General features: G+C 39.7%; 1 protein-coding gene across 2 annotated transcripts in view; it reads left to right on the forward strand.

The window, feature by feature from the left end:
* LOC113161445 (collagen alpha-1(XI) chain-like) overlaps nt 1–12,731 on the forward strand; it is a 36,888-nt gene that overhangs the window by 555 nt on the left and 23,602 nt on the right. Inside the window, exons 1-5 of one of the 2 annotated variants that reach the window (XM_026359032.1) lie at nt 2,044–2,225; nt 11,400–11,567; nt 11,675–11,766; nt 12,107–12,228; nt 12,506–12,668. In XM_026359032.1, coding sequence (XP_026214817.1) covers nt 2,147–2,225; nt 11,400–11,567; nt 11,675–11,766; nt 12,107–12,228; nt 12,506–12,668 — 624 coding nt within the window. In that variant the 5' untranslated portion in view covers nt 2,044–2,146. Of the gene's footprint in view, nt 1–2,043; nt 2,226–11,399; nt 11,568–11,674; nt 11,767–12,106; nt 12,229–12,505; nt 12,669–12,731 lie in introns of those variants that run through there. The other variant, XM_026359031.1, reaches the window with a different exon arrangement.

Consider the following 12,731-nt stretch of genomic DNA (forward strand, 5'->3'; position numbering starts at 1 on the left):
ATGGTCACTATGATTGTTCTTTCAAGTTAGCTCTTTGTAACTTTATGAAAGGGATGTTTTCCTGTGTGATTCCAAGCCAACAACAATCTGGCAGCATCATACGTTATGATGCCTGAGGATGTTTTTTTTTTTTTTTCTTTTTTCCAGAGTAAGAGACAGAAACGTTATAATTATGACTGGTAGAACAGATGAAGCAAATGTTACACTCACACACACACACACACACACACACAAGAGCACAGCTGCCAGTCATAAGACAACCTACTTAAATCTTGAGGTAGGGCCTTTGGAAATATGCCTGGAATCTATTTTCTTCTTCCAAGACAAAAAGTTAGAATGTACTTTTTGTGTGCCCGGATGCAATTAACTTCTGTTACCAAAACAGTACAGTCATCAAAGCGTTATATTCTAATAATTATTCTACGCTACACTTAGAGAGCCTTTATTTAAAACATATAAGCACAATTACATATTATTTCACAAATATTCACTAAAACAGACAATTTGTGGATCGGTTTCCAGACTGGATAGCATTTATTTCTTCCCTCTCAGTAGTTTTTAGAAAATACTGCCAAAATCCAAACTGGGCCAAGTACAGTTATTTCTTCCTAATAGTCATAGGAAATGTTACTGTTACGTGTGCTAAACCCTTAATTTATCCCTATCTTTTATGTGTACATTTCATTGATTCCATTATCAATATAAAGAAAATGTTACATACATGTAAAAACTTATTTCATTCTTACATCTTATGCTCTATTATGCAATAACAGGTGCATTTTTTGGTATTTCAATGTGAAGTAGAAAATATGCTAAAGTATTATTGAAATGCATTTGGACTCCATTTGAATGAACAATTTTATTAGGAGCCCTATAATAGACTGGAAACCTGTCCAGGGTGTAAGCTGGGATTAACTCCAGCACCCCTGCAACCCCTAACAAGAAAAGCATGGTTATGGTAATGGATGGATTAATTTGAAGTAATTTGGTTCTAAGTAATGTGCTAATGTCCTACTTAAGTCTGTGTCATATTTTAACCTACAAGAATTTATTAAAAAAGGACCTACAAATATCTTAGACAGTACACACTGATGTGAATGGAAGTTGAAACAGGACAGAGGATACCTGAGGCTCATATAGGTCGTTGTGTGAATGAATGCATGTGTGTGCATGTACAGAACTTTCTGTTTGTCTTATTCAACAATAAACTTCGCCTAAAACCCCTAAAAAAAGTTTCTGGTGTCTTCCAATGAGCTTCTGGCTGCTCCAGACTTTTGCATAAACTGAAATGGAAGTACAGTAGGCAGCACATTTAGGTTTTTATTGTGTCTATAGGAAGAATATGATGTGTGTTTGAAGAGCGAGTGGGGTGGGCAAAAACAGACAGGCACTGGAATTTGGAATCTGCTGCAGCATATTTTTATTAGTTGGGCAGCACCGCTGTCCTGTCCTAGCATGCTTTCTGTGTGAGTGTGTGTGTGTGTGTGTGTGTGTGAGAGATAGAGTAAATAAAATGTGGTACAAGCCTCCATTGTTCAAGTTGGATGTTTTGTGTTAGGTTCTTTAGAGAGTGAATTTTCTGGCGGGTTTATAATCAAACACATGTTCTCTGACATATGTGCGTGACAGTGGTAATATTAATATGTAAGTGTCCTGAGTCTAGAGACACCACAGACAATAATGATGCTGATAGTGACAGACTCAGTAATTATGTTTCTGCACGGCCCCACGAGCCTCAGGAGTCTCCGGGGAGGGAGGGGTCACCTCAGAAAGAAGAGGAGGAGAGGGGAGGGAGAGGGGGAGAGAAAGTGAGGAAAGTTCTCTGCGGGTAAAGGAGGACACACCATCCGAGGTTAAGGGATTTTTTTCCGATGGTCTCCAGTCCCCATCCGTCCATCCCGAAGAAGATCAGCGAATGCTGGAGTACAGGTGCTGCTGAATATCACCTCTCCGCAATTAAACCAGCTTTTACGCGTGCGCGCTCTTAATTGCCAGCTGTTGTCGTGCGCGTTAGGACGCACGGGCGTGAGAGCGTTCGTCCACTTTTCGCGTGCAGAGCCGAAGTTCTTCAGTCTGCAGGTGTCCCGCGGAGCGCAGGAGCCACGAGGGAAATATTGGGCGCAGTATCGATAGCTTCAAATGCAGCATGATGGATCGATGGAGCCCAGAGCGTCTGACACTGCTGCTGTTCCTGCTCGTCACCGTGTTTTACACATCAAGGGCAGGTAGGCTCCAATATCCCGCATTGTTTATTTGTTTATCTCTACAGCTTAATTATGTTTTAGTCGCATTGAAAACTGTAATTGTACCTCCCTCCCTGCTCCTTTGCCTGTGTCACATCAGTGGTCACCACCTGTCCTTCAGGCTCTCTTAAGTTAATGAAAGCCAAATGTAAAAGTCATCCTCAACCCATCCTTAGATTAATTAGAATTATTTGCATCAAACACTCACAGTCTACATGCATGTGTCACTTTATTTGATTTTATATATTAACTTTTAAGGGATAGGTCAGTTCCTCTAACCCTCTCCCCTCAAACAAGAAAACATCTGAATGATTTTCTACTCAGCTTAAAGAAAAGTCTGCTTTGCTCTCAGTTGTCACAGATGATTTTGTCCTGCCCTGTTGTGCAGCCCTAGAGCATATTGAACTGAACTGCCCCTTTCTGAGCTCCTTAAGACCACTGCACGTTTGCTAGGCAGTGGAGAGGCATAGGCCTAATATGTCTAGACTTGTTCTGCCATACCTGCTGCATCAGTGCTCTCATACTGCAGCATACAGGATATTTAGCTTGTGCAGCTGGGTAATAGGGAACATACTGAGGCAAATTAAAGTGAGCTGTGCTGGGGACGCTTGGTTACATACAGCAGGCCCTGGAGCAGTCAGTATAAGCTGTTACAGCAGTGGCAGTGACGCACAGCTCATGGAGGCAGTTAGGGTAGGTATCTCTAAAACCCCTTAGCACCCAATGTGCAATTGTGTCTTCACCCAGTGAAATCTGAGAACTGATATAATCCACATAATCTTAGGTGAATTACACTTTGCAAAGATGCTGCTGTCTCCCATCTCCATCTCAGGAAAACATCTATAAATTAGCTTAAAAAGCACAGAAAAAAGATTCTTCTTTCAACCTCAGATTCTACCTCAGAATGTAAAAAAGGAACCCAAATTATGACAATAACAACACGTGCTAAATAGTGGGATTGAAGTTAGTCTAATTAAAAACAAATTGGACACAGACACAGCAGCTGCACACCAAGTATGAATGGCCTGTTCTGTAGCTCCATTCACACGTGCTGTGAAGAGCTCTTGGTATGTAATGTCTGGAAAAGTCCCGTGTTTTTTAGATAAGGAGTGGGAAGGCATTCAGCGGGTGGTCACCATCTTTTTAGCAGCTGTTAGACCAGCTTGCGTGATTTCTGACCCTTCAAAATGCCTAATGATGACAAATCAGTTAAAAGAAAACACTCATGGTGGTAGGCACAGTGATAGAAAGTTGTAAGAGCGTAGCAGGGCAGATGTAAGAACAGGCCAGATACCTTCATGGCTCTTTAAGTTTACCAGTAAGATGCAGTTAAATAGGTTCTGTGAAAGTAGTTGTAATGAATCTGCTGGTTGTCTGGATTAACTGAGGCATGTACTCATTGATTTCTCAGTGATAAATGTGCTTGCCTGGCAAAACAAGCAAGGAAACCAACAACAACAAAAAAAGTATTGCTAAAAAACCAAAGGCTGAACCACACACCTTCATCATAATTTCATTAGATCAGTTCCTTTCCTCGTTTAATAGCTGTTTTATTTGCAAGTCCACCAGCTTTGTGCAGGACTACATCACAATTTCCCTGTGCAAGAAAAAGTGAGCAGGTGACTTGGCAGAGATTCTACCATGTTGCCTCCATCTGCTCTGTCTGAAAAGATACTAATAAAGCTGAAAAGTATTTATATTATGTCCTCATAACATTTAAGTCATTATTATCTATCTGCCTTTGTACCTGAAGATAAAGAAAAAAACTTGCCCTCCAGCCATCACTTATAGTTGATATTCTCACCTGTGATGGATGTTTCAAAGGTTATCAGCTTCCTGTGATCCCGGCATAAATAAAGTTCTAACACACCACAATGTCTGCGAAGGTCATTACTGAGTGATATTTGGACCTTTAGGGTCATTTGGGGTCAAACTAGGCCCCTGAAGCAGCTTGCACCTGGTGGTCAGTGAGCACATTCTTGTAAATTAGACTTTACTTTTGATGCTCTTTGTAAAGAGAAACACAGGTTTACAAATGGTAAATGCACGTACACACTAACGCATTCACACGGTATATTGTATTCTCCCATTTACATCTTCCGCTCCAGGACAAACTCTTTCATAACACCTGTCATAAAACTGCCTTCAGTCACATTTTGCTCTTTATTTTTTGCTTACTGTCAAACGCCATCACACACCTGGCTGTCAACAAGTTGGGTGTAATTTATGATCATAGACACCTGAGTAATGTGGTCAAGTTAAGGTCAAGCCTGTCATAGTCTGGCCTTAGGTGTTTCAGTTGCTCTTGTGTGCTCAGGTAGCTTTTACCTGATCTAAACTATTTATTGCTTTAAAAGTATTCAGAGTATTCAGTTCTCAGACACTGATTTAAAAATCTGTCAACAAATTTGTTAAGTTTACATTTTTTCTGTGACATTGTGAACATGTTGCTTCCAAAACAGTCAAGATGAAACTGGAAATCCAGTTTCCAGTGGACATTAAAAAAAAAATTAAATGGTGTGACATTGAGACAGTAGAATAAAAAATAAAATCGGTGTTTGGCGACATCTGACTTGGTTTAGGATCTGTACACTTTATGTGATGCGGCTCTCAGCCAGGTATGCACATGTTACTGAGTAAAAGATACCTGCTTTACATTTCCAGTGTGTGTTGCTTTTATTTCATTTCAGTCCATGATGTTACAGCAGGTGTTTTTTGATTTCACCAGTGATGGCAAACACCATCAAGGGGATAGCAGCATCTGTAAGTCAGTCAGTGCACTATTGAGTTACAATATTACTTGCGAAGCATTCCCTCAAACTAAGATTCAGTCTTATATAAAGCAATATTATTTAGCCCCAGTGACCAAATTAATCATCAAATATTGCAAACGTATTTCTGAGACATTACTTATGCTTTTCATGACTGGTCTTCATGCTTCAGCTGGACGGACTTGGTCTGAATGTGGCTAATGAGCTTTCAGAAAGCCGGAGATTCCACTGTTGACATTGGTTGCACATCACGTACATACTTGTCCAAGTTCCTTCAAAGAAATTTTACTGACTAACTTTTTCTGCTCCACACCTTCCTAGTGCATGGAGATGTTTGCATTTCTTTGTGTCTGACTCGGTTAGTGTAACATATAACTGAATGAAAAAATGGATAAGACATTTGAGAAGAAGATTAAGGTTAGATATGCAAGAAATCATAATATTGTTTCTGAATGCAACAAGTTACTGCTTAAAGTATCACTTCATTACCTTGTGAAGTAATATTATTATGTAACACGTTACTGCCACCTCTGAACATTGGAGGGTGTAAGAAGTTAATTCAGTTCACCACAGAGATGTAACATGCAAGTCCAGCAAGTAGGAGTTGCTTGTGCAAAGACATGGTTGCTTCCGACCTACAGACACTATTAAGTTGTTAAGTGTCTTGCTGATATATATGTTTTCACATGTTTTAGTCAAGTTGGTCTTTATACTGTATACCAACAAGGTGTCTTTACCAGAGCTATAGCCAAACCTCAGCCATCACAAGTTCTAATCCCCCTTCGACATGTTGGATTTGTCGAACAACTACTAAGACATAATGACTTTGAAATCAGGAAAGAACAAAATGTAGGTACAGGACAACGGTCAGTCGGTTTGCTGTTTGTTTGATTTCTTGTTAGGTTGTACAGTATCAAAATGGTATAATGCTTCATTAAGCCTACCAAAACATTTGTGGAGCTGTATGCAGCAATGATAGATTTGAAAATGTTTCTGTCTGATTGTTTAAATGGGGTTTCAAAGTCATCATTGTCCTGTTATAGTGTTACTGTTGAACATTAATGTTTCCTCCTTCATTTATTCCTACTGTTCATACAGGTCATGGAACTGTACTGATGAAGGTCAAAATCTACCATCTTGGTCAAGTGTAAAAATGTGTATGTAGAGCCAGCGTAAGGCATGCTAAGAGGGGATCTCTCCTGTGTTAGAAGGAGGAATGATTACTGCATCAAAACCAAAACCTGTTTCGTTGTTCACGAGCACCTGATTGTTGTTACAATGGTGCAGCCTTATTTCTGCTGATTCGTAAAGAAAGTAAGTAACCAGTGTTCTGGGAATTATGTTAAAATTTGTGCTACATTTGTATTGAAGTCTGGCTATAGGCAGACATGATACTGTATTTTGTTTTGGCGCAAACAATTATAGCCCGAAACAGCTGCAAGCACTGCTGTAGACTCTTTTGAAACATTAGATTAGAGTTAGTAACATTAATACACTTCTTCTACATTGTGCCCTGTTAAATTGAAGTTATATCTCTATAGAGAAAGATATTTACCAGAACTGCTCTGTGATGCAGGTCTTTGTGTCTTTGTGTCTGTTTATTTCTGTGGATGTTTCTAAAAGAAATGCAAAGAACAGTCTGGCCTGGTGTCCAGAACTGTTTCATACTAATAATGCTCATTGTGTTATCACTAGGTGATCAATAAATATTCTGTATTATGCTGTCAGGGTTTTTGTTTTTTAATATTTCATCAGTTCACTGGACTTGAGCATGAAGCAGGAAATTTACATTGACTGGCTGATCAGAAAACATATTTAGTGTTATGCTGTAAATTAACTTCTGTGGACAAGTACAGGCTCAAGTTGCTGTGAACAGAAAATCCTGATGATTATCATTTGTGTCATTTTATCATACAGCCTAGCTTAGGTCTGTGTGCTACAGCTTGTTCCTGTGTTTGACAATAGTATAAATTCTTTGTTCTCCAAAATCAAAAGGGCTATATGATGCAACATCCAACAATAATAGAGTACAGTGCCACATAAAGCAAAGTGTAGCTCTCTGAAAAGAGCTGGAGCCCTGGGATGACAAATATTGATGCAGTCTTTCATCTATGTTTGAGAGGAAGAGTGACTTTGTTGGAATTAATCAATGTGAAATCCTGAAGTTGTCCGTTTGGATCAAGAGGAGCGAATTCGACCACTGAGATGTTGACACTAGAGATGAGCTGTGCCACAGATTCCTAGAAGGAGATACGGAGCACATGTCTGTCTGTCTGCAGACCTCTTATTCCCTTTCTCTGTTACTAATAGTAAGAAGTCATCTAAGTAAATGCATATGTATGTGTACTGAGTGTGTGTGTCTGTGTGTGTGTACACCAGACAGCATGAGACTGGCCAGTGTGTCTTTGATCAGAGCCAGCTGAACTTAGAGGAAAGAAAACATATGGTCCCTCCATCCTATTCTCCTTTCTTTCCTTCTAGTCCCCTCTTTACTTTGCTTTTCATCTTCTTTTTCATCTTTGAGGAGATGTTAGATGTGTGAGAGGGACGCTTGAGAAATGCGGCAGAAAGAGAGAATCGGCAGAGGAAAGATTAAAAGAGCTAACAGAGTGTAATGACAGGCTCCAGGGGCAAATCCTCTGTGGGGGATTTGAAGCCTGATGAGGTGTGTTATGTACTGTATGTGTTTTGGTGCAGTGTAGGAGACTCAGCTAAATGTAAGATATTGTTACTGCAAAAGGCATGTTATTGCATTCTTCACCATTACTAAGATAATGACAGACTAATCACAAACACGCATGCACAAAAACAACACCCACTCTTCCGTTATACACACACAAACTTGCACAGACACACATCTGGCTTCCATAAAATCCATAGTCTTTCCAAAATGGTGCCCATTCATTTGCCTGTGTGTCATTGTCTTGTGTGTGCCTCTGCATTTGCTTCAGTGCCCCACTTATTTGTGAGTTCTCTTACACATCACTAGTAGTACCTGTACAGAAGGTCAGACAGGTGCAACCCTGCCTATTGTGTAGTGCATTGTGTACTTAGGACAGTGTGCTTTTTGTCTTCACCTTTCTGCAGGCAAAACACTGAATGAGTTGGATTTAGCTCAGATGATTCTGACTTCTTTGTCAGTGATTGACAAAGATGGTCAAGAGTGGTCCACTATTCTGTCATAAAGACGCCTTTGTTACTTTGTTAGTACAGTTATGATCACTGATCAGCTGTTCTGGTATAAAATGTAGTCACTGTGTATAAAAATGACAACAAATTCTACAACGTTCATTTTGATGATCATTCTTAGTAAACCTGAAGTCATTCCAGTACCGGACATCTAAATAACCAGAGTACTAATAGCTATATTGGCAATAGTAATAGCCAAAAATAACAAACCAGAATTATCTGTGTGGCCCATCTAGTATCTGTGTGTTTTATTACTGTGGTAGAACATTTCACTTTTGTTGTAGCTCTGTCTGTTGAAACTAAAGTTATTCTGCTTTATGTTGAGGCCTAAATTTGACATACTCTGCATGTGGGTGCATGTTGATCACGGTGCCCCTCACACCACAATTTAGAGCCTCAGGATACCAACCAGCAGCAACTGAGGGAGACCAGAACACTGCCTCGTGTATGTGCAGCACGGCCTATGTACAGTGTAAGCATGAACTTTTAGCAGTGCAGAGATATTCATGTGAAAGTTGTTTTATGCTTGTGCATACTCATGCATCAACAGCTTAGGAAACATAGCCTGATGTGTTTAAAGTTCATATATATAGTAAGAGCAAAGTTTCCATGTCTCATCTTGCCCTGTGCTGCATTCAGATGTCAGTGCTGCCAATCACCTTTTGGTATGTGTGACTGAAACTGTTCCTCTTGTTGTACGCACTGCAATTGAGTGTCAAGAAGAGAGTCCCACTGTTAACCATGGTCTTAGCTCAAGCATATATTAACACCAGGAGCTGCCTTGTGTTGTAGGAAAGGAAAAGATGTTAGCAGCTATAGTTGTGTTAATGTTTGACCAGAAAAAATAAAACCTCTTATACAATCATACTGTCCCTCTGAATGTGATATTTGGGAAAGAGTTCCAATATGTAGTTCTGTTACAACGTTATGAATAAAGGAATAAAGTCAGTAAAATGGTTTTAAAGCCATAAAGTTAAACTTTTCAACTATGCAACAAGAGGAAATGTGTTTGTTTCCCTTTTGCAGACATGTCTGTAAGGTGATTAAGAAGGTTCAGCCAGCAGTCAATTATTTGATCTTAGCACACATACTGAAAGTAGACGAAAGCAGTTAGCGTGGTTAGTTAAAGCACAACTTGTTTTTAGACTTAGGCTTTAGTACAGATTAAACAAACAAGCCATAAGGTAAATTAATTAGCTGTGGAGCTGATGGTAATTGGATCTTTGGACAAAGCCTGCCCATTTGGAGCCAGGCTGTTTAGGTCTTTAGAGTCTTTAAGCAAAGCTAACTAGCTGCTGGCTTCCTCCATGTATTGACTTTAAAGCAGGGATGGCCCTACCCACTGCTGATTACCTGGATCAGGTGTGTTTAGATAATCAGAAGCTGTAAGTGCAGGGATGGTTGAAAAACAAGCAGGGCAGTGCCTCTCGAGGACCAGAGTTCGCCACCTCTGCTTTAAAGAGATGAGAGCGGTGTCAATCATCTCAAAAACGTGGGAATTTTTTTCTTAATCTAAAGTATCCCTCAATTTAAGAAGAATTTCCAATGAATTGTATTGTGACCAGTATGTTAACACCCAGTGTAGCGTACAGGACATTACAGCATTTTCACACACCAGTTTTTCATTAAGCTTGTATGACAATTAAATACTTTGATCCACTACTTAAAAACTCGTTTTACAGAATTAGAAATTCCAGTGGGATTCAGTGTTATTTGTTATGAATAATACAACATGTTCCAAAACTAATACAATAAAACACTTTTGCAGTATATCTCAAGGATTTTCAGATGTACTTGCAGCTGCATTTAGTTAAATGGAGAATACACAACCTTTCAGTATTATTCAGGCTACAACACCACAAATTACATCTTCAAACTACCAAATAAACACAGCAGTAGTTTTAAACAAAGCCACTTGTCTTTTACTGTAAGCAACATAAGGACATATAACACTACAACAATGTTGTATTGCATTAGTTTTGGAACATTTTGTATTATTCATAACACCATTATCTTTGATGCTGCAGAGCACAAAAACACTCAAAAAACGTTTGATCTGCTAAATGTCAGCTTTTTATACACAGTTCTCAGCCCATAAAGCAACAAAAATGGATTTTTTCTCATCATGAGCAGGTCACCATATCACCAGAAGTTTAAATGGCACTTTATTCGCTGTATCAGTAAATAATATGATGCCAAGCGCACGGAAGACAGAATTACAAGCTGATAGAGCTCCAGCAGGCGGGCTGGCAGACAGAAAGACATGCAGACAGATGGACAAACTGGGAAAAAAAGGGCAATAAATACATCTGGCGCTCAGACTCAGACATTATGCCAGTGCAAGCACATGCAAGTGTGTGTGTGTTTGTGTATGTGTGTGTTGAAAGGTGCAAGGCAGATGGAGGGTTTACGTAAGACTCAGAAATACGTGTGAAAAGGAGCCACACCAGTAGAGACATGCCTTCCTTTCCCCTACCATCTACTATTTCTTCTATTTGACACTTTTCCCAATTCTCGCTCTTTTCGGTTTTCAATAAGTCGCACATTTGTCATTTGATATTAGTCATTGTGAGATGCAGAGTGTTGCATGCGTTAGAGCCAAGATGGATGTCATCATGCTATTACACCAAGCTTTTGCACCAAGTATGGCTTCTGGAAAGAGAAAGAGACGAAATAACAGAGACAGAGAGCACATTGTCTGCCTGATTGACAAAGCATTTCATTAATTTGTTTACAGTGTAGCTTAATTATAGGGCCAACATCACATGTCTTAGAGGTAACAGCACATTAAAAGTAGTTGTACAGAAGGTTCTCACTTTATTTATTTCTACATTTGCTAATGGATATGACAAATACTTTTTAGTGGGTTTATCAAAATGTGTTTGTTGTTGAGTGTCTGCTGCAACTAGAAGAATGTTGATAAGTTATGTTTAATTCAACACAATAATCATACAGACAAGTGCAGCTTTAAGAACAGGACACCTCAGACATAGATTTAAAACCTTGGCAAATGGCAAAGTGTTATTATCACAGATAAACAGATCATCATATCATCTTATAAAAACCTTTATGTTTTCTCTCTTTACTTTGGTTCCACCAAGGTGTCTTCCCATTGTGAAACCATTGTGTTTGCAAATCAGCCCATCACCAAACATCTCCATCTGCTCAATCATTCTGTTTTTTTGTCTTTTTGCAGCCACTCTCATTGATGTCCTGAAGGTCCTGGAGCTGTCAGAGAACATGGAGGGTGTGTCATTGGAAGCAGGTCTGTGCACCAGCAGGAAGGGCAGAGAAGAGACAGACCTGTCTTATAAAATCAACAAGAAGATACAACTCAGTGCCCCTACCAATCAACTCTTCCCTGGTAAGTTAAAACTGACGGTGAGTTTGTTTGATACAGTCATTAACTGCGGGGCCTGTATGGATGACATAATGTGTGTGTGTGTGTGTGTTTGTGTGTGTTCCATCTAGATTTACCATTCCCTACAAATTTCTCAGTGATGACAACAGTTAAAGCTGTGAAAGGCTCACAGGTCTTCCTCCTCTCCCTATATGACCCCCAGGTATGCAGCACACATCAGGATGACAAACATTGGGCTAAATGTTTATTTAACAACTTTGCAAAATATTAATTTTGCATATAAAAAAGAAGTGTCTTCCTTTAATTCCTTTAAAATTAAAGATAATTTTGCAGAACCAAACAAAATGTGCTCTATCCAGGAGACACCTCTGCTGGCATCTACTCCTGCTGGGAATTTTGCCAATCAATAAAAATTTACTTGCCAAAAAACTGCTTAAAATTGCCTAAATTTGACCACATGTAGGAAGCATGAGGAAATTACCTATCATTATCAGTTTATCCCAGCATCCCTCTTTCCCTCCTTCTATCTGTCTCTGTCCCAGGGGACACAGCAGCTGGGGATAGAGATTGGCCGTTCTCCTGTTTTCCTGTATGAAGACCATGAGGGTCAGCCACCTCCAGAACTTTACCCCACCTTTAGAAAGACTAACCTGGCTGATGGCAAGTGGGTAACTACACAAACATAGACACCCACAAAATTTTATTTAACAGGAAAAGTGTGCATTAAGTATTGCTCTACTGTACTGCATGTGTCCGAGAGGCAATAGACTGTTTTTCATCATCAGTCCCACTAACAGTGGAATATTATTTATTGGTAGTAAGTTAGTATACACAACAAGCAATATTCAAAATGATTTAATCTCCTTTATATGGCTACAGCTGTATTTCAAAACATAACACACCTAACAAAAAACTTACAAAGTGAGTTTCCTTCCTTCCAGGTGGCACAGAGTAGCCTACAGTGTGGAGGGCCAGTCAGTGACTCTCTACCTGGACTGTGTCAGACTGGACACCCTGGACCTGCTCCGAGGTCAGGACGCCCACATCAGCACTGAGGGAGTTACTGTGTTTGGAACTCGCCTGCTGGATGAAGACGTGTTTGAGGTAGGGGTGTGTGTGTGTGTGTGTGTGTGTGTGTGTGTGTGTGTGTGTTTGTGTGTGTGTGTG

Source organism: Anabas testudineus, chromosome 1 (genome assembly GCF_900324465.2).
Source record: "Anabas testudineus chromosome 1, fAnaTes1.2, whole genome shotgun sequence".
Classification (NCBI taxonomy): Eukaryota; Metazoa; Chordata; class Actinopteri; order Anabantiformes; family Anabantidae; genus Anabas; species Anabas testudineus.